This window comes from Lutjanus erythropterus, chromosome 15, assembly GCF_056507025.1.
Source record: "Lutjanus erythropterus isolate fLutEry1 chromosome 15, fLutEry1.hap2, whole genome shotgun sequence".
Taxonomy (NCBI): Eukaryota; Metazoa; Chordata; class Actinopteri; order Lutjaniformes; family Lutjanidae; genus Lutjanus; species Lutjanus erythropterus.
Genome location: NC_139331.1, coordinates 16,461,171 through 16,484,620, shown reverse-complemented (window position 1 = coordinate 16,484,620; position 23,450 = coordinate 16,461,171). Strand labels below are relative to the sequence as shown.

Genomic DNA, 23,450 nt, shown 5'->3' with positions numbered 1-23,450 from the left:
CCTTCAACTCGGCATTTAAATCGAGCTGCAGGACATCAGCTGCCGCTACATTCGGCGCTGTGCTGTGACAGAAAATAACCCTTAGCACTAGCCACGCAGGCTACTCATATTTTTGACAGGAAAGCGACTTAAATAATTGACTTTCCAGAGGAGGTTTGGGTGTTTTTTGTGGGCAGAGGAGCGGGAGCAGTTGAACAATAACGGTGGTTGCGCTCTGACAGCAGGTCGGTGCATCATTTTTGGGATTCCTCTGCTAGCTCTTAGACGAAACTGAATAGCGGTTACGTGATGTTGTGCATGAGCAGCATGATTTAGACTTTTCTGGGCAGTGTTGCTTTACTGAAATAGATCGGTAAACAACAACAGTCTCATTAAATGCAGTGTTTTCTGGCCCCAGGAGCGTAAGTGGCCTGGACTTCATGGGAGGATCGATGGACTCGATGATGAGAGTGCATTTGATGGGTCAGGTTTAAATTCTGATAATAAATAGACAACAATTTTGACTTTTTTTAAGTTGTAGACATTAGCAGAGACAATATTTTAGAACAGTCATTAACGCAGCTGCATATAACATCAGGCCAGGCTTCAATATTATCATCACTACCATCAGTCACCACCCATTCACTGTAGCAGGACTTTATTTCCTCTATATATTTTCCCTGAGACTGATTTTCAAGAATTTAAGCGTTTTTTTTCCAAAACAGACCTTTAAAAATATTTAAAATTGTATTTTTTGAGAAAACAACAATACAAATTAGTTTTAGTGTGTCTATATCACTGACCATTGTATCCTAAGTTTTTTAATTAGGTCACCTCTCCATCTGACTTTTTGAAACGGAGAAAATTTGGAGCCTTCTTGTCTTTTATGTGAGAAAATCTCTCTTTTAGCTTGACCAATAACCTGGCAATCAACAACAGAATAAGCATCTTTGACCATTGAGCCTATTGGAGACTTTACTAGTCTAACAGTAAGCAACCAGCAACAATGTTCAGCTGGCTTGGAACCGACGACAGGAGGAAGAAGGAGCCAGAAGTTTTCCAGACAGTCAGTGATGGACTCAAGAAACTCTACAAAACCAAACTCCTGCCGCTGGAGGAGAGCTACAAGTTCCATGAGTTCCACTCTCCAGCACTGGAGGATGCAGACTTTGACAACAAGCCCATGGTCCTACTAGTGGGGCAGTACTCCACTGGCAAGACTAGCTTCATACGGTGAGAAAACAGCACACACACACTCGTACATATACATAAAGTGCTTCATATGGGAAGAGAATGAGGCAGAAGCCACCAGAAAGATAGACAGGGAGAGGCTGACACACCCAAACTGTCTTTACCCTCTACCAGCTTCAACAGTAGTTTGTCACGCAATAAACACAATTGGCATAAAATACAGTGCAGTGGGATAGAAAACAATCAAAAAAACATACAGAGCATTATGAAAAGAAGAGGAAGATCAGCCATCACTCACACAAAAACACTCACAGCTTAACTTCTAGGAGCCACACCTCTGCAAGCTTTATTGGGTCCATAAAAAAGTTTATTTGACAGCTATAACACACACACACACACACATATGGCAGCAGCACTGCTTGGCGCTGCAGCCCTCCTTGATGAGGTTTGTGGATATAGAGCTGTAACAATTAGTCGATTAATTGTCAACTGCTAATTTAATCGGTAACGGTTTTCATTATCAATTAGGCTTTAGATTATTTTCTCACTTAATCAATTACTAATTTAGTTTATGAAATGTAAAAAAAAATCAAAATTGCAGTGCCCACAGTGTCGTCTTTTGTCCAACCAACAGTCCAAAACCCAAGGACACTTCATTTAATATAAAGAAAAGCAGCAAATCCTCACATTTAAGTATGTATATAAGACTGATAGACAGTTTTCACATCTTTTATATATGTTCAGAGTTGTGTGAGAGCTGGAGTATCTCTGGTATTGATGTACTGGTGTGTGACAGTGGGATGTATTAGCAGCTGGGTGTTGGGCCTCTTTTGAACTGCAGGATGGCTACTAACGACTAGCCCCTCTAACACACACAAACACACACACACACTGGCAGAGCATAATTAGTGGCTAAGCCTTTGAAATGCAGAGAGAGGATGCTGTTAGTGACTTCCTGTTGTAAGACAAGACAGTGCAGACATCCCTGCTCTCTCCTCTTCTTCCTCTTCTGTCTCTTACACACTGTCTTGGTTTCTTTTTTGACTCTTTCGCTGATGACAACCCCCAGCAGTCAGCAGACTGACTCAACACCACCACCAACATTGTAACAGTAAGATGCAGAATGTACAAACTGCTGAGTAACCCTCGGTCAGAGCTGCTGCTACACTCGCAGCATCTCTTTCATTTCATGTCTCAGGGCCTCAGACTCTGGATGTGGAAGCCAAGCAGGTCTTTTTAGAAACACTACAAGGAAAAGTTACAATAATGAGTTTATTAACTTTATATTTTGATTGATATCAAGTAGGCCTGGACAATATAACAATAGGGATATGTATTGGTAAAAGACACTTCATCAATAGCAATTAGATACTTGCTCAATAAAATGTTTAATAGTTTGACTTAAATGCATCAAATAGAAAGCACACAATGAATACACTTGCTCACCAATACCCCTTGATAATAGAGCATGCTATGAGTGACATGGAAACGGCCAATCAGTTAATGGGTTGTTCAGTTGCACCATAAACATGTGACACAGCGTGGAGTGAGAAAATGAGTGCAGACGGTGAGGAAACTGTGAATAAAAATGGCAGGTCAGGTGAGTGGATCAGACTTTGCTTGCACAAAGTCAATTTTTACTTGCCCCCTGTACAAATTGTTTTATTTATTAGCAGTTAGCTAGTTTTATCTAGGGCTACAACATCTATAAAATGTTAGAAAACTGTATATAGGTAATGTCTTGTTTGTCAGTGTGCAAAACCCAAGGATTTTAAGTTTATGATGGTTATAAATGCAGGAAGAACAGGAAATATCCATATTTAAGAGGCTGAAAACAGCATTTTCTGCCATTTTGTGTGAAAAAATTAAGCGATTATCAAAATAATGTAATTTAAAAAGTTCAATTATTTTTTACCATTTACCCAGTTGGGCAAGTGAGTTGCTAGATTTTCTTGCTCCGGGTAAGCCTTGTCATTTTTCTCCTGGTCTTTATTAAAAAATAGGCCATTAAAATCTAATTTGTCAGCCAGATCACCCAGCTAGTATGAATTAGAAAAGAGATTAAATGTAAGTGAAGATCTGTCTGGCAGCTAAAAGGAAGAGAAAATAGATAGAGACAAGAGATGCTGTTGGAGGGTAATATAGTCTCTCTGCTTTGGCGTTTATTCAGAGGTCAGTAATCTGAGTCTTCATTTTTGGGCTGAAATTTATTGATTTTCCACTTTTTCTTTCCAATTTTTACTTTCTGAGTCTTTCAAAAAGCAAATCATCACCTCAGTACAGGTTTCCTTGAAGGTGATTGGACCGGTATGAAGTGAGCTAAGAATGTGTATGGGAGCTGTGCGTGCACACACACAGTATATATATAAGATATTAAACATACAGACTGCTAGATGTATGTGGTTCCACAACCTCCCCACAGACAGACAGACAGGAAGACTCACACTACACAGACACACATGCAGAGGGATGGCTCTACCAGGCACTGCTGGTTCCTCTGACAAGGTGTGTGTATGTCTGTAGAGAAGATGTATAAGTAAGGGGACCATCCTTACATCTGGTAGCACTTAAAACGCATACACATCCCACACTCAGTTGAAATTTATGGTCCTTTTAGCTGTAAATCTTTTGCCTAAACCTATTTTTATGGTCTGCCTCCACATTTCTGGGATTGGGAAACTCAACTCACAGAAGCACACAAATCTTCATTTGCCACATGTGAGATGTCACTAAGTTAACAGATGAAGATTCACCACTTTCCTGGCTAAAACATATGTTAAACTTAGCTCTGTTGCCATAGCATCTGTTACAGATGAGGTCAAAAGTCTGCATCAGTTGTAAGTTAAAATCCCATATTTGATTGTCTGTCTCTTAACCTTTTTCACTTTAGTCAACTGGTTTTTATCATCAGCAAGCAAAGCGAGCATCTGTCAAACCTGCTATATGTGACCATTCCTCCTGTCCGCACTGGTAGAGCTCAACCAAATTCTTGTACAGATTTGTCCTCTTAGTTCAGTCTGAATATTCTCTATGCAGTCAGGACTCAAAGTCTAAATTTTATCCTTATTATGTGTTTAAGGATGTTGTCCTTTGGACCATTTAATGAGTCCAAGAGTTACTACAGCTGATGGTTATAATGAACAATACTGACTTAATCTTTCATCTACATTATTGTGTCCACTTTGTGCAGTTTCATCAGTTTGCAGTTTCTCAGTCCCAGAGTGTGATGCTCGTTGGGTGGAATACCTCACTGTCTCTCCTGCAAACTTACTTTTCGTCATTTAAATCCACTTTTGTCAAAATATAGCCATGTCAACTCTCATTCAGAAAGCAAACTTAAATCAAAGTTTGGTGCAGCCATCCAGCCTATGATGATGTAAAAATCCCCTAATCTTTTTTCCAGCAGGTTCTAATTCAAAGCAGACCTGTTTTCTGATGATTTTTTTGAACAGCTTCTTACCATCCAGACCAATTTCCTTTCAACATAATCGCTTAGAAAGGGCTTGCAGCACTTGTTTCATATTAGAGGCTGCAGAGGTAATACACATCTGTCCTGCTGCCTACAGCTGACCGTTGGGATTTAGTCAACTCATTGGAATGATATGACTGATATAAGGCCTATTATAAAACCTCATCCAGCTGTGGAGAATCTGAATACAGTCTCTGTCATGAGTGCTTAATACATTTGCAGTAATATAATTTTCATCCCCAACAAATACTAAAAAATGTGGATATAATACTTATGCTAATGTCTTATAAAGTCATATTACAGGGACATTTAGAATTATTTGAAGTGGGGTTGTATGAGGTACTTATCCACAGCCAGTGTATTAGCTACAGTAGATACACGAGGCGACCCCAGTTTGGAGAAACATTGAGGAGCATCAGTATGGAAGCTATGCAGTGTAATGCTTTGGACAGGGTTAGCAGCAAAAGATATTTAAGCTAAAATAAAGCCCATCAAAAAAAACTATATCAGTTCAAGCGTGCAGTACATTTATAATATTTTCACCGCTTTACCTTGCTGTCAGACAGGCTTATCTGACAGGAAATTGCTGTTATATAGGCCATATATTGCTCTCTCATGCTCATCCAAACTCTTTTTGCAAACTTAGTCATTTTACCACACAGGACATGGTCCACCACTTCCTCAGTCTGTTAGTTTGTGTTACTGTGTGACAACTGTTTGAACCAACCTTTTAAAGCCCCAAAGTCACACATTAACACAATCAAACTAACTGATTGAGGCAGCAGTAGACCAGCAATTCATAAAGGGTCCATTCATAAAGGCTGTTTATGTGCGGTTGATTTATTCTTACATGGCGTATTGTTTATAAAAAACATCTCTTCTTTTAACTTGTTTTATTTAACGCTACACCACACTATCTCCTTTACAGCTACCTGTTGGAGCAGGATTTTCCTGGAATGCGGATTGGCCCTGAACCTACCACGGATTCCTTCATTGCGGTGATGCATGGCGACACAGAAGGAGTCGTCCCTGGCAATGCATTGGTGGTTGACCCCAAGAAGCCCTTCAGAAAGCTGAATGCATTTGGAAATGCATTCCTCAACAGGTAAACACACACTTTTACTAAATCAATTAATTGCACTTTTGTTCTCATGTGTAGAATATCATTTGGTTCTTTGTGGAACCCTCAGAAGACAAGAGGGTAAGAAGTGAAACAAAAGATGAAACAGGGATGTCAGTGCACAACAACCTGTGAAACATGACACGCCCATTTAGTTCCTAAGGGAAAACCAACTTTTCCTGTTCTGAACCATTTTATATTTGGTGGAAATGCACTGAACGGTTCAATATTAGCTGCTTAAACCGTAACAGGGCCGGTTCCATGTTAGTGGAAAAGGCCTAACAGGGGCTTCTGAGTGGAACCTGTTACAGATAGTTGTAGGTATTATTACCCCATTATCCTTTTGTGTTGGTGCAACCAGGAACGTGTTCGCCTATTGGGACAAAGTGAAGAGCCTGATATGGTTCTAGTTAGCATCTCTATTGCTAAAAGTGTAGATGAAGTGCACTAAATGCACCACTGGCAGATGTTGTCAGATATATTTGTGTGTGTGTGTTTGTGTGTGTAGTGGAAACAGAGCAGTGTACTGGTGTGAAGTATGTGAACGTAGAGGGGAAAGAGCGGAGAAGAAAAAGAGGGTGCGAGTACTAGTGAGAATCCACACCACAGCTCTACATTCCTGTGTGATTGAATTTCCCTCTGCTCACTGGTCAGGCTTTTCTCTACTAATGGCTCTGTGTGTGTGTGTGAGGGAGAGAGAGAGAGAGAGAGAGAGAGAGAGAGAGAGAGAGTGTGAGAGAGACAGCCAGTCATCTTTGCAGAGTCATCCTTCTGGAAAAGGCAAAATGCCAAAAACTCTTTACTCTTGCTGTTGTGGTGGTGTCCTTGCTGTGAGGGCCCACTGCTGCCGAAAGGAGACACAAGAAACGCTGACTATCAGAGAGGATTATGGGGGTTCAGAGTGAGGATGACTGCTAACCTGTTAGTATTTATACAGCTGGAGACGGAGAGACAGAGCAGCAGAGATGGAGGAGAAGGAAGACAGAGGGAGAGGGAGGACTGGAGTGGGATGATGTTTGTTGTTAAAACATTTTACACTTCTGTCTGGTTTCTTTTAACTCTCCTCTGCTCTACTCGTGTGTGTGTGTGTGTGTGTGTGTGTGTGTGTGTGTGTGTGTGTGTGTGTGTGTGTGTGTGTGTGTGTGTTGTAGGTTTGTGTGTGCCCAGCTGCCTAACCCAGTGCTGGAAAGTATCAGTGTGATCGACACACCAGGGATTCTGTCAGGGGAGAAACAGAGGATCAGTCGAGGTAAGATGCTCACACTTTTATCTGTTTATGTTAATGAGTGTGTGTCTGTGTGTGTGTCTGTGTTTGTTCACTGGACCCATTCAGCTGCAACCCCCTTCATCCCACTGAACTCTGGACCACGATGTCAGCATTTCCTTTGGATGTGTGTGTTTATTTTAGCTTTTAGCTATCAGGAGGATTATGCTTCATTCATTTCAAAGAACAGGAAGCAGCAACCAAAAAAGATGAGCTTTGAATGTGCTCTCTCACACACATATACACGCACACACACATGCATGCACAGAGTTGACATTTAACTTGTTGTTGCACAATACAGTTCAGCACTGATTTTAAAACATGCAAAACAAAATGGACACTTGCTTGTTCAGTGCATTAAACTTTTATGGCCAACAAACAACTGCATGTTGACAAGGACTTGCAGTTCAACTGAAGTAGTTGCATTTAGCTTTAGCTTTGTCTTGGAAAGGAAATTCACCTTTTCAACTCTGGTCCCGACCAAACAGCCGCTCTCTGATCCACCTGAAAGGGGTGATCTTGAACCACTGTCAAGTGAAGCAGTTCATTTCTGTTTCCATTTTAACCAATCACAGAAGCTTACCAGTGTATGTAATTTCATGGGTTAAATAACTTTTTGTCTCCTGTTTTGGTGACTAGTAAACTAGTAGTGCATTTGCAGCCAAAATATTGATTGGCAAGTGATGAACCCGAACTTAAGACACAATGGGAAATGCCTGCAATATTAATATTAAATTATTTAAAACCCACTGTCTTATGAGACACTTGTGTGTGTGTGTGGTGCTCTTAAGTCTGTTGATATGTGCTCCAGATCAATGGCAACATGAACAGAACCTCACAGCTCCATGATGAACAATATTCAAGTAGAAATTGGGCTGTCAGTTGTCATTTCCACCACATTATTTATGTTTATAATTTCTGGACCAATTAAACCTGGACCAGCTGGAAAACTGAAACGATGGATCATCCTCCCATTGGTTTGATTCATGAACTTGAGGTGTGAACCTGCCCTTAGATTTACCTTCATTCACACTTCATTCCTTAGTAAGTTCTACAGAGGCGAGACAATAACATACTTGCGTCAGCAGCTCTATATGTCATCTGCACATTTCAGGCAACATTTTGGGAACCTCCCACCATCACTGCAGATATGTGATGCATTTATCATGTTAACTACGCTAACTCCCATTTTTGTGAAAACACTGAGGTAACCAAGACACTGTAATTTTATTATGGTAACACTGGAAAGAAAGACAGATACTATATTCATTCTAAAACTGAAGACACCTAAGAAATGTCTCTGACTGTGATGCAGATGTTGCTTGGGTCAACCCACTACGCAGAACTGACTGATTCTCTGGAAAAGGAGTGTAACAAGCTGAGAATTGTGTCTGATATCAGGAAAATGCAGATATGCATTTATTGCACTGACAAATATAACATGGCTCAGGAGGTAGAGCAGGTTGCCCACTAATTGGAAGGTTGGTGGTTCAATCCCAGGCACCTCTAGTGTGCATGTGAAAGTGTCCTTGGGTAAGATACTGATTCTCAAAATGCCCCCAATGACTGTTTCATCGGTGTGTGCAAACAGTCCATCTAAGCTTTTATTTTAAGTCTAATATCCTCATGTAAATGAGGATAAATATAAGAAGCTGCATGATAGGGACCAAGTGAAATCAATGTAAAAGAATGTGACATGGCCATTCAGTTTGATAATACATTTTATCTTGATCCATTTATTCAAAAACTCATGAATCTCAGTTGCATGTTGTTATCTTTTTAGCTCATGGGAATGTCCTAAAATTAATTTATTTTTTGCCAGTAAAACATTCTTCTATCCAAAAATAGTACAAAATAATCAAACAAAGATGTATGATTCTAAATTATTCTTCATTTCTTCTTTTGAAATGAGTGATGCAACAGTGTGACAGATAGTGTGAAGAGAAGTTTAGGTGACAGGCTCCTTCCCAGCGTTCCCACAGCTTGATATGTGTCCAGCATGGCTGGCATTCCCCGAGCTAAGTGCTGGCGCTGCCATACCAACCGCTAACATTTACAAAAGAGCTGGGATAATTAAAGGCAACTATAATTTAGTCTTTCCCACATTCACTCGCTCCGTGTTTCCCCACCCATCTTTGAATTGCTTTCTTTTTTTCTGTCCTTTCTCTCCTTTTGTTTGTTTTCTCTTGAAACAACCAGTTGTAAATTTGTACTGTGTAATGTTTTCTAATGCTGAGTAAGGCCCTCATGGATTGTTTCACTTTTACCAAATCCCTGTTGACATTTGTATTATTGACTGTCATCACAGTATATTTAGCATCAGTAGCAATTCTAACTATCACAAAAAAGAAATTAGGCTCGGTAATGAGCTTAGGAAAACATCTCATTTAGCTGTCACCCACATTCTCTGCAGGACTGTTAATGTGTCACTTTATTTTTTTTTAAGCTTTAATATTTTTTCAGGCAATAAAACTGTATTCAGATCCACATGGAATAAAAAATCCTTTGTGAATTTAGATTATCTTAATTTGTAAATAGAAATTACAAGTGTTAAAATAGATCACCTCATATCACAAAGCCAGATAGACAGTATGTGTAACATAATTTAACATGTGGTCATTAGACCTTTTACCCACATTTTTCATGATAATGTTATGATTTCATAAGTATTTATAATTATCCATATTTTTTTTTTTTTACTCCCGCCCATGTAGGCAGCAGGCTAAGCTGTTTTCTCTGTCTCTCCAGAAGTTGCACAAGGACTATATCATGAAATTCAGAGTGTTCACATGATAAAATATGTAAACATACTTATGAAAGTTGCAAAGGCTAAATAAGAACAAGGAGCACATTGTGGTCACTGAGTTCAGCACATTACTTCATAGCAGGGTTGGGTCTGAAGGATTAATGCTTGTCATGAGAACGTTGTTGTCTTAAGCAGCAACAGACAGACATTATCAAGTGAACTTAAGAGTTTGTTTACAATTTAAGTAATTTGATTGAAACAGACCCACATTGTCTCTGTTCTACTTTCTGTTTGTTGGGTCAGAGTGTTCTCTGGACATGCCGTCAAACCAAATAAATAGCACAGCGAGGTGTGACCCTACTATTGCCTGTTGGATATTAAAAAAAATACAGGCTAGCATTAACCTTAACTGAGTCAGCACAGCTGTGTGGTTTCTGGGAATGTGTGTGTGTCTGTGTGGAGCTTTTGTTTGTGTGTTCCATCCTTTTCTTTATTGCATGTCATATATGTTTTCGTGTCCATTGTATGATATCTGTATGTTGTGTGTCTCATTGTTTGCTTTTCTTTCATCCTGTTATATTGTTTTATCAATGTCTGTATTTATTTGTTGTGTGTGTGTGTGTGTGTGTGTGTGTGTGTGTGTGTGTGTGTGTGTGTGTGTGTGTGTGTGTGTCCAGATGAGGAGTTGTCAGGCTATAGCTGCCTACATAGATGTCCTTATGGAGGTATTGTAGATAATAAACTTGGGCGTCAACCAGCTGCAAAAAGGCAAATTAAAGCGATACTTGAAGAATTTATGGACAGTTACATGTTCTTCACCAAACTCTTCTCACATGGTTTGGGACAAAATACATATATATACATCCCAGAGTTTACCTTAGCAAGCCAATTAGATATGTATCATATGGACACATTTAGCCAGAGTGTGTGTTTTCTTTCAGATTTTTCTTTGTGCTATGTTGGTTTGTCCATCACTATCAGAGCAAGATATTTAAGTTATTTTCCAAGTGCCATGGAGTTTATATTTATGTTAGAAAACACAAGTGTTGGTCGGGGGGGGTCAGGGGTTGTTTATGTAAAAACAACAGAAGAAGAAGAAATTGTCCATTTTTCCTGTAGATTGTGATGCGGTTTTCTTGAAGTCATTTGTTCTGATGAAAATTGAGGCTGACGTCTTGACAAGTTAAGGAAACTATGGTACACACCACAGTTCATTACATCCTCCGATGTGTCATATTCTAATCACATTTCAGTTTAGCTGACGGCGAGTTCTGTTCACTGTTTTTGTGTAATGTTGAATTTAAAGGGGCAACAGAATTGGGATGTTTGCAGAACTGTAAACGGCTCGATTCCTGGTTACAGCTATGGCCCTCTGCCAAAGGGGGCCACCTACCTGGAAGATTTGGTGGTCACAGAGTAACTTCTTGAGGCCAGAGGCCATCGGGCCATGGGGAATGTTGATCCCTGATAATTTAGAGAACCAACAGAAACTAATTTTCTTAGTTCATTCATCAGTTCTCTCTATTTTTGATACTTGATGAGCATTTCTCTGGTGCCAAAAACTTTGTACAAAAGTTATAAGAATCTGATGGACAAATCTTTTTAAAGTTCACTTTGGTTTTTTATGAGAGCCCTCCCTGACATTTACTCTACCAACACTCTCAGGACAAACGTCATATTTGTCTCCCCTCTATGGCGAGGCTCTAAATCATCAGAACATCACAGGTCCTAGGTGGTGCTTTTGACTTGCAGTCCCCCACACCATGTGAAAAGTACTTCCTGTGAAGAATAATCCACTTAAATTCAAATTATCAAGGTATCTGTCTCTCTCTTAACACTCTATAGCTTTGCCCAGACAGCAGTGTGCTGCCTGTCTCCTCTCAGCTGTGCTCCTACAGGACAGAAAGACACAGCTAAAACCAATTTGTGTGTTTTACATACTTATTGCTACAACTGTTGAACTTCTGCTCTCAGCCCAGTGAGGAATGACTGAAAACTCGTCAACATGCATTTGTTTTTCATAAATTATGTTCAGCAAATATGCATAGCCATAATAGAAATCATTCACCTGAAGTATAAACTATTCCTCTAGAGGGTGAAGCAGCAGTGCAGCCACAGTAGCAATGGCAGAAGAGAGTATGTAAAAAGAGTTTTTTTTTTTTTATCGCAGCTGTGTCTGTATAATGACACTACTTCTCTGTAAGCAAGGAAGGTTGACCAGTCTGAGCCAGATTTAGATATATATTAAAAGCAATAACCTATGCCAAACTAGTAGATTTAATTCAGAGAAAAGTTTGACAAACAGCATGACATTCACTGTTTTAACATAAAGCTTCTACCTAATGCCTCAGTGTTGCTGTCTCATAATCTCAGCTGTAACAGGTTCACCGCTGACTCTGAAGTGCTCATGAGTCCTTCACTGTCGGTTTGAAATCTTAGCTCACTAATCCTTTGTTCTGTCCTTTGTTCTTTGTTCTCCTCTCATATACTGTGGAATTTCTTCAGGTAAGTTTCGTCCTTGAGTAGGAAAGAAAGTCAAGGGAAGTAGTGATGTACTCCCGCTGACAGGCTTAATCACTGACTCATTTATTCATGCATTATGGAGGATTTTATGGAGGATTTAACTCACTAAGTCATGTGATCGTTGCTGCCTTTATACATTCAAAAGGGTCAGATTGCATTACACTTCTGGCTTGAAAAAAATTAATTTATGATGCTAAATTGTTTAAAAGAATAAGGAGACAAACTTCTTTTGGTTTCCCTCTTTGTTATTTAGCTCTAAAAAGCCACTTAGTTGAACCCTGGCAGGACAGCCTCCATCTGTAAACACACATTCTTTTCTCTCAGCGTGTTGTAATATGGGCGTCCTTCTTAATGCCTCCTCTGTGACCTGAAGACATTATAATGGTTTCCTCCTGGAATATTGCAACATCACAGTTGAGGTTCATTGCTGGATTATAGATAAACTTGATCATAAAAACTCAGTGGGCTGATCTCCACCTTAGAAGTAGCCTGTTTCAGTAATGGTCATCACCAATTTAAATGTCTGTCTTTAGTGCTATTTTCACACCAGTATGGGAAGAGAGCAAAGAAAAAGAAAGTAAAAGGGTACACAGTTAACTAAATCTTTTTTTTTCGTCCCTTATCTGACATCTTAATTTCACACTTTCTCCTCTTCCTCTCAGGCTATGACTTTGCGGCTGTGTTGGAGTGGTTTGCAGAGCGAGTGGACAGGATCATATTACTGTTTGATGCCCACAAACTGGACATCTCTGATGAGTTCTCAGAGGTGATAAAGGCCCTGAAGAACCATGAGGACAAGATCAGGTACTGTAGGAGAGCCTGACTGAAATATCCAATTCTAGACAAGGAATACGTGAAAAGTTGCACATTATAAATGATTATGCAATGTTGCTGTCAGCAGCTCTCTGTTTGCACACAAATCAACACTCATGCCATTTTTTCCCAGGGTTGTGCTGAACAAGGCTGATCAGATAGAGACCCAGCAGCTGATGAGAGTTTACGGTGCCCTGATGTGGTCGCTGGGGAAAATAGTCAACACCCCTGAGGTAAAGTAAGCATGAAATGTAAAAAAAAAACAAAAAAAAAAAAACATGGGACCGAGTTCCAGTCTAAGCCTGGAGTTTGCGTTTAAAGCTTTCTACCATTTTGTTTGGTGTTTGTAGCTAGAAAGTCCACATTTTGGTAGAAGATCAGAGCCTGGGTAAAACTGAGATAGGCAGAGCATGTGGCAAATGGCAAATGTAGTTGTGTGTACGTCCACAAAAACCTCAGTGTAACTGAATAAAAACATCAATGAAAATGTAATTTAAAGATACCTGATCACAGGAATTGCAATCCTCAAGATTTATCGGCATGGTTTCAACACCTCTCTAGTCGTCCTCAAGCATGTCTTAATATCATCATCATGAAATTCAACAATTTTATTTTAAACTTACCTTGGAAATTATTGAATTGGCTGCTAAAATTGAGGGGGGAAATTATTGTTATTTTCTACTGTAGGTGGTACTGGATTTAGCCACTTTCTGGAAAGAATGCTTTGTGTCTAGTTGTCATCTAAAAGTGCTATAAATGCTAATAAATATCACGTTCACATGTATTCTTGGTTATTTACTAACAAATTGATCAATGTGGCTGCTTGTTTTTTAGATGCTGGATTGAGCTTTTTACGTCACCTTTTTGGGTTTTTTTTACCCACAGTTGATTTTCTGTGCGTCTTCCTCACTGACAGGTGATCCGTGTCTACATCGGTTCATTCTGGTCCCACCCTCTGCTGATTCCAGACAACAGGAAGCTGTTTGAAGCAGAGGAGCAGGACTTATTTAAGGACATTCAGTCTTTACCGAGAAACGCGGCACTCAGAAAACTCAATGATCTGATCAAGAGGGCGAGACTAGCCAAGGTAACCTACAAGACACAGACACACCCGCTCACTGATGGAGAATCTGGTTATGGCATAGCTGTAGCTGACAGTAGAAAGAGGTGACTCTCTGTCTGGGAATGTTATTAATAGTGAACTGATTTACAATTATTTTTTAGGTGTGTGTGTGTTTCCTTTTTGTGCTTCCCACCTCTCGCTGGCACCCCTGACCCATCCAGCTGTTAACCTTGACAGAAAAAGTTTGTCACTGTCAAAGAACCAACATAACCAGACAAATTCTCTGGGCTATTCTCCTCTCAGTGAATTGTTTCCTGTTTCCTCTCTGGACAGGAAGTCAGGTATGAGAGGCAACGGTCTCCTGGCCATTGCAGTTCATGGAAACACAGAGGATGTTCACACACACAGATTTATCAACCTGAGAGTTGGGCACGGTTTTCCTGCCTGACAGCTGATGGGGTGTTTGTGCGTGTGTTTCATGTTGAGCTTCAAGGACACAAGGTGGATTTAGGGAAACACAGACACACGCATCACCACAGCAACATAACAAATATGGGTTTTCCCATTACTTTTGCCGTGTTTAGTTTGTGTTGTATATTAAAAACAAATGTCAACAAAGATAATAAGAGAGATTTTGCTCTATGACTAATCTGGTTCAAGGAGTGTTTAGTGTCCCCAGACACGAGAGTTGCAACAGTCTGCTGTTAAATTTGAGCCATGTATCAAAAGTTAAATGTAAAAAGCAAAAACAAAAAGAGACAATCATAACAATGAAAGTTGACAATGATACAACACAAAGAACCTGCATGTGATTTAATAATTATTTTCAGAATTCCTTCATTCTTTGTTGAGAAAATTATATTTTTTGCTGCATTAAAAGATGGTTAGTGCAGATATCAGCGTTTGTCTGTTGTGGTCCAAACATTGGGAATAAGTTAGGGTCCCATTGAAATTTACCTGTTTAAATGTTTGGTAGTGATCTAGTTCTGTAAAAAGAAAACTGCAGATGTCTGCTTCTCTACTGATTATTGCAGGGATGGTGTATTTTTGTAGTCCAACCCAGAAGTTAGCATCGCTTTGGCCCCCTTTTTACAAAAAGCCAATAGGATTTTTCCATTAATGTTTGGATTAGTGCAGAAAATAAGCTAAATGGTAGACAAACATTTATGATACTCACACATTTGTTAAACAAGATAATCTTTACTAATGAACACCACTTTTATGATTTTTGAAGCATAAATAGAATCACCACAAGTAACAAGCCAGCATTGGGTGACTTTTAATATTCCCGACAGCCTCAGTTATGTAATTTAGTCACTTGCTAACAACCAGCTTGTTTAAGTTATGTAAAAGCTTTAAAATTAATGAGTGGAATATTTACTGAGGTGAGATGAAATACAGAAGACTAGAGCACATGTCACATAAATGACATAAACTCGAACAGCTACTCCCAGTCATTCTGAAGAAGAAACCTACTTTCCTCGGTGCAAACTATATATGTGCATGCGTGCATGAAAACAGATACATGTTCAAGAGTGGCTTCTCAAAGTGAGTTTCGTGACCCCAGTGATCAGTAAACTTGTATTATGAAGATTATTTGTTAGCATTAGCACAACAGCAGGTATCACCAAGTCAACCAGAAGTGAAATATTAAGGATAATAACATCACATAGTAGAACTTTAAAGAGGCTGTCTTCCTGTCCCAGTAATTGAGCATGTTTCCCTCTCACCCTGCAGGTCCATGCCTACATCATCAGCTCTCTGAAGAAAGAGATGCCCTCTGTGTTTGGGAAGGAGAACAAGAAGAAAGAGCTGATCAACAGTCTGGGAGATATTTATAAACGCATAGAGAGAGAGCATCAGATATCACCCGGAGATTTTCCTAATCTGAAGAAGATGCAGGTAAATGGGGAAAAGCAAAGGAATGTTGATTTATAGATAAAGGTGTAGATAGATAAGACCTAAATTTGTGATGTGATTGTTTTTGTTTTCTTCTAGGACCAACTTCAAGCTCAGGATCTCAACAAATTCCAGCCTCTGAAACCCAAACTGCTGGAGGCAGTGGATGACATGCTGGCCAATGACATCGCTAGCTTAATGATCCTGGTCCGCCAAGAAGAAACCCAGCGTCCAAACCCAGTTGTGAAGGGCGGTGCGTTCGATGGCACTTTGGACGGCCCGTTTGGACACGGATATGGCGAAGGAGCCGGAGAAGGCATCGACGAAGCCGAGTGGGTCGTTGCGCGTGACAAACCCGCTTACGATGAGATTTTCTACACGTTATCTCCCGTCAATGGGAAGGTAACGGGTGCCAACGCAAAGAAGGAGATGGTGAAGTCAAAACTGCCCAACACGGTGCTGGGAAAGATCTGGAAGCTGGCAGATATTGATAAGGATGGAATGCTTGACGATGAGGAGTTTGCGTTGGCCAATCACCTGATAAAGGTGAAACTGGAGGGACATGAACTGCCATCGGATCTGCCTGCACACCTGGTGCCTCCTTCTAAAAGGAAAATACCTGAGTAAAATTACACCATCCCCTACCCCCAAAACCTGTAAGTAGACCCCCCCGCCTCCACCCAGAGAAAAAAAAATCCCAAGTAAAATAGGAATATTCATATAGAAATTATTATAGCAATGAAAAATATTTGAACACAATTAGACCCCATTTCCATCTCCCTCCCTTCAAGAGGCAAATAGTAGAGTGAAATATTCACTTGTATCCAAATAAAAATCAAGCTAATGAATACTAAGTCACTGATTCGAATGCTACATTTCTGCAGTGCTGAAATGGCTTTTAACCAGAGTAGATTTTGATGAGTCAAGTCTTTAGCTCAGTGCCCTCTTTTTTTTATTTATGGGTACCCAAAAAAAGATATTGGGATACTGGGGGGGAAAAAAAAGATATTGCGAGTTGTTATGTAGAACAGATGTTGAAGACGTTAGGACAGCTGATTAGTAAAGGAAAACAAATTAAACAAGAAACACTGGAATACAGCAAAATGTGAGTTGATCCAAACTACTGGAAGAAAAAATGAGCGATGCAACAATGTGAAGAGAAAAAGAAAGAAACTTTTGTTGGAGAGTTTTTGGGAGAAGAAAGACTGGAATATAAAAATGCATATAAACAGCTTTTATTTAACAACTATTATTGTCTTGACTACAGTATTCCACACAACATTTCTCGAGTTCCTGCATTATTTTTCTTTTGTCTCCTGGCACAGCGGAGTATTCTGGCTTTTGTTTCATGGCGACAATTATAAACAGCTACAAAGACTTCCTGTCGAGGGGCTTGAGAATGCACACAAACGCATATACAAAAGTGTAGAAGCACACACACACACACACGCACACAAACACACAGATGGTAAACACAGTTTTGGTTACATGGTTTGTAACCAGAGAGTGGAAAATGAGAAGGACTTTGCAGTGTAACATCTTCAGTTACCATAAAAAGAAAACGACTAATAGTTTTTAAAATTTTAAATGCAATATGCAGATAATGATATTTGTGTGTGTGAGGTGAAGTTTATGATGGCACCAACACTTCATTTACTATAAGAACTGGACTGACCTACTGCAATTTACCATTTTCACACTGCTGCCATTTTCCTGTGACATCACACTCAGGGTGGGAAGCTAAATTGTCATATTGCTGTGTTCCATGTTGCAAGTAAGCTGACAGACTGTTATAATGTAATTGCTTCCCAATTGATCATAAACTTCAAGACACTGGATAAGAAAGTCTGGAGAGATATTGGGCCATATTTCAAGCTAAAACAACATATTTGATAACCCATTAAATTAACATTAGCATTCAGCCACTTCCTAGCTAATGTTTCCCTTTAATAGTGTTACATGATATGATAGTTAAGTCGTTTAAATTAATTCTGAAATATCAGTGCAAATCCTGGACACATTTATTTAATGCTAAGCCTGAAGTGAAACACTCAACGTAACCAAGCTAGCTGTGCAACGATAGCTAGCTGTCTTGCTGTCTACTCACGGGACTGTAGCAATGTTCTGGTTAAGTTAGTTATATTATGTGACATTATGCTTCCTGGAACACAAGTTTCTGTTTAATGTTCAGATAGACTACATCCAACACGAAATATGTTACAGTTTTTCAAGTCTGTCACGTTAACCAGAAAGTGTCTGAATGCTAATATTGTTGTTATCAAATATATATATATTTTTTTTTAGTTTGCAATATGGACTGATATCTATCCAGATTTTCACTATCCATTGTCTTTTCAGTTTCTGATCGATCAGAAGTCAGTAAATTCGAGTTTCCCGTCCTGAGCATGACATCAGAGGAAAACGGCTGCTGTGTGAATGTGGTGAATGATGGGGGAAAAGTTTCTGCCCTGCTTTTAGAAACTAAGAATGATGATTTTTACATAGTTCTAAAAATCAATAACAAGTTTGGAAATACTGTGACTATAATATATAATTGGGTTTTGTTTGGACACACGAGTGTGTTGACATTCTCAGAATAAATGTATCGTAAGGACTTTGAATGTTGAATGTGAAGACGTTCACGGTTCTGTGTTGGCACATCCTGACTATTGTATGTATGTATGTATGTATGTATGTATGCATATGACCACATGTATCAATGTTATTAATTGTAGCATATATGTATTAAGTCTTAAACATTACACAAGCTACTGGGTCGAAAGGATTCCAGTGGGTTATTAATTGAAAATTGATTAATCAGTTATTGTTCACATGAAAGTTAACCTGTCAGTCCAGAAAGTGGTCACACAGCTTATTTCGTGATGATAACAAAACACTAATCAACACAAATGTTTCTTCATGGCTTTCCATTTCATGTGTTTAAATTGTATACATGTAATAAATGTAATCCCTCTGATTTACTGTAGCTATATGCCAGTATGTATTTATGTATATATACTTCATGTTAGGACCATGTTTGTGGTTTGTTATCAGTGAGAATTAAGATAAACTAATTCAATTTGGTTTCCCGTATGTTCAGAAGTGTTCACTATGTGTATTATGAGTGAGGCAGTTTGAGCCACAGGATGGATTTTACAGACGTACTTCTCCTCTATGGCCTGTTGTGCCCCTCCCCCGTGTCTCTGTGCTGTTACTGTGAATCTACTGTACATAATAAGACTGTTTGCATTCCACGAACATAGATTGGGAAATTATCTGCCTCCATCTTGGATGCTTTGGGCATCACTCCTACTTTAATATGTAAACCACATCAGATCAACAAGAGAAACATAAAGAGGATGCTTGTTGAATCTCTGCAAAACAAAGTCCTTCAGATTCACAAGTCATTATCGCACCCCGACAGATTGCAACATGACATCCTGTGTCATGGTAAATACACTAAGTGGAAACACTGGTGCTGTGGTATGTTTTTCGGCTGTTTTAAGATGGTTATGCATTGCAAAAATCTGTTCTTCACTGCTTTTCTGTCAAAATAAACAACAGTCCAAAAATATTAATAAAATTCATTTACTCAACTTCTTTTAGCCTTGTTTTATTTGTGTTGGAAGGAATGGTATGGAGTCATAGGAGTGCCATGAAAAGAATAAATGAAGTGAAATAAGTGTAAAAGTATAAGCATTTTCAGCACACTTACTTGATTTACTTCTGTTTATCTTTAAGTATATTGAATATTGTTTGTATATAAATTACTCAAACCACACAACTCTGCCTTTTTTGTATATATATTTCTAAATATATGTTTATGTAATGTCTACATTGCCTTTGCTGAAAAAAATATGGAAGGATAAAGGAATATAAATAAGCAAATAAAAATGTTTCAACATATATACACAAATAAATGAACAAAAAAAATTATAATTGATCACAATTATCTTTTATATTTTTTTTCCTCTATGCATTTCCACATTCAATTTCTTATTCTTTTACATATTTATCCTTTTTTATGGCATTCCTACGACTCTACATAATAAAAGTGGTGTCTATTTTTTAGGAGGAAAATAAACAAATTTGTTTAAAGCCGACTTCCTTTATGCTGACTAGCCATGGGAACATAATGCTGCCACACCGTTCTGCACACAGTGAAGTAGATATCAAGGTTTATATTTTTGGAGTTTGTCTTTTCCTCTAACATGAGGATAACAGTCACTAACTCAATAATGAGGGGAAGTTTTGACAATCTGATTATATAGTAAATTATCTAAATTTAATTAGAATAAACTCACACTGGAAGCCTAAGTAGTCTGTCTGAAATCATTTCTCTAATATGCAAGTCATGAGATTCACATTGGACAACTACAACATACTGGCGTCAGAAATGTAGGGAGCTAATATGTGCCAACATATCTGAAGAATTGATTTTAATTTCAACAAAGCATTAGATCACGTTTGTCAAGATTTTTAGCTCCAACTAATGAAAAATAGGGTGGGAGATACAGTACAGTAAAGGGGAAAAAAAATCCTCCATGTCAAACCTCAAGGGGTTCATTCTTATCTTGGATTCATTTTAGGGAGGTTTTCTGTCCATGCTGGAGGAAGCCAATGAGAGTTATTTATGCTTCAATTTCAGCATGAATTTGTTTACGAAATAGTCCTTTAAAATACTGTGCTATAGCAGATTTCCACATTTATTATCAAGGTTCACTGACATTGACTGCAACATGACATGAACAACAGGAAACATAGCATGAAATATTAGTGTAGCATCCTAGACATTGTGCTATCTAGAGACTTCCGTGTGTGTGTGTGTGTGTGTGTGTGTGTGTGTGTGTGTGTGTGTGTGTGTGTGTGTGTTGGGCAGGAAGTCAAATCATCCCCTCGGACTGTGACTTAAGGACCCCTTGAACATACACAGATTCACACACATAAGGAAGAAGATGCAGCACCCTCTTTTCTCTCACAGGAAGTTCCGTTTTTGTCCACCATTTCCTGTCCATGCCACCTTGACCCTCACAAATACACACAGACACACACCAACACACACATCCTCATCATACTTTAATGTTATGTTGACATTTTTGATTTATGCAGATCAGTCCAACAAAATGTGTTTTAGCCACCATTTAACTTTGCTGTCCGACATCCTTTTCTGCCAGGAACCTGCTGTTACATGAACCAAATATTGTGCTCGCCAGAACAATCAGACATCATGAGCAGAATCAGCAATTTTACCCTGCAGAAAACAGGAGTTGGCTAGTTAGTTTGTGTTATTGCGTGACTTTGGTGAATCTTAATTATTCTTTTTGACACCAAAATCACAGAATAACACAAACAAACAAACAGACTGAGGCAGCAGAAGACAAGCAACTCCAGTGTTGAGGTAAAATTACTGATTTTGCCCATGATTTCATTCATGTCCTATGGAGTCTGGCTGGTTTGGAGCGAGCAATAAAATGACATCGGTTTCCCATCAGAAAAGGCTGTCTGATGGTGAGGTAGACCAGTGAAAATATTCTAAATAGAGCGTACAATTTAACTGATACTAATTCTTTTAGGTGGTACAAATGGCTAAAATATGTGTTGTTGTTGACGCTGTCCACAGCAGTTCATTGTTTAGCCCCTCTCTACTTTGCCAGTCAGGAGGTATTTATTGTAGGTAGTACACTGACATTGGATAAGTACCCAACTTCCAATACAACCCCACCTCAAATAATCCAAACTATTCCTAACTACATAATCTTAATTTCATTTTTTTTAAGATTTTACATTTGAATAATAATTACCAGTGATTATAAAAAAGTGGAGTATTTTAGTCTTTCCTGGAAAAATGAGAGAGAGAGAGAGAGAGAGAGAGAGAGAGAGGGAGAGCAGAAACACAGTAGAGAGTCAGATGGAGAGAGGAAGTATTTGGAGTCAGAGACAGCTGAAACGTGTTTGCCTCTGGTTTTGGATGGTATCTTATCTCTCCAGGAGGCAAAATAGTATATCTTGAACTGGTTTGTCAGTGGTAATAAATGTGGGACGCATGTCAACAGTGATATATGAACACGTGCGTGTTTGCGTGCAGTGAATGTGCGTGATAGATGTGTGTGTTTGTCTGGTGGAAAGGGGAAGCTGTACATCAGGATTTAAACGTATACACCCAGACACACGAGGGAACGGTATCTCAGAGCGCTGGGCGGGAATGATGCTCTCAAACACACACTCCCAAACACACACATATTTCAGTGTCATGACTGTTGTAAATAGAGGCTAACATTTGACATGCAACCATATGTTAGATAAGATTTAAAAATACTAAATAATCTTAACTCCACGTAAGTCTTTTTTTTTTTTTTTTTGGCTGTTCCTGACTTGAATTCCTGCTTGTGTTGTATCAGCTCTCAGATAAACGTCACTTAAAAGACAGTTGATATTTGAACATAACGGTCAAACAAACACGCCCCTTCATTCAGTGCTCCTTCAGAAGCCCCGCCCTTGTTACTTGCGCAAGTTTGATCGATGGATAACTTTGGTAACATTTGTAGTTACTTGCGTGGATATGTTTATTCAGCCCAAACAGGCAGCCGTAAACTAATGAGCAACATTTTCGGCTCCCAGCAGCTGCCGGCTGTCGGCTGTGTGCTTCAGCTCTGCCCCTTTGTTATAATCATTTTTTCTCAGCTTTTGCTCCCCATGCCATTTTTAGTCGGTCTTGCTTCCCTCGCCTCCACCTGTCCTGTGCAAGATCACTAACGTCACACGTTACTGACTGGCTTGAATAGTGTTGTGTGGCTCGGTTCAAGCCACTTTGTTTAAATCCCATTTACAGAGACAGAGCTGTGTAGACCCATCTGGCTTTTTTTCTAGTACACACAGAACGGGGAGCTTGAGGACTGTGAGGAGATATTCACTGAATTTGACAAGATGTATATTGAATTAGAGCAGCACACCCCACCTTTAATGTAATGTAGAGGCAGACTGCAGTGGGTTTGCTTTGCAATAATCCACTACAGTGGTCAATGTTACATCAAATAACACGGTATAAGGCAAAAGAGAACAGCGTGAGGCAGACTCACAGTCGAAGAGGACAGAGAGCCAGTGGACTGATGACTGATGGTGAATGTGTGCAAACTCGCCTCTGTCAAGTAGGTAAATGACCTGAAACGAAGCACAAAAAAGTTTTGGAAGCTGTATTACGAACACATCAGTTCAGATCTGCACAAACACACAATAACGAACAAACCGAACGAGGCAGCAGGAGAGCATCAACCCCTGTGGTCTGCAAGGAGTCTGATGACTTTGAAGAGAGCGATACTTCAGCGAGGCTTTAGTTCCTCGTGGGAAAGGGCTGCCTGACAACGTCTATGAGTATAGGGATTCTTT

The 23,450-nt window shown here is 39.2% G+C and overlaps 1 protein-coding gene across 1 annotated transcript; it reads left to right on the top strand.

Annotated features, from left to right (window-relative positions):
* The first annotated feature begins 10 nt into the window (after window positions 1-10).
* On the top strand, window positions 11-16,765 carry ehd3 (EH-domain containing 3). Its single transcript, XM_084737218.1, has 8 exons — window positions 11-1,212; window positions 5,568-5,744; window positions 6,911-7,008; window positions 12,955-13,096; window positions 13,239-13,338; window positions 14,022-14,192; window positions 15,906-16,070; window positions 16,167-16,765. Exons 1-8 carry the CDS (start codon window positions 986-988, stop codon window positions 16,692-16,694), a joined length of 1,608 nt encoding a protein of 535 aa, XP_084593344.1. The 5' UTR covers window positions 11-985; the 3' UTR covers window positions 16,695-16,765.
* Window positions 16,766-23,450: the final 6,685 nt, after the last annotated feature.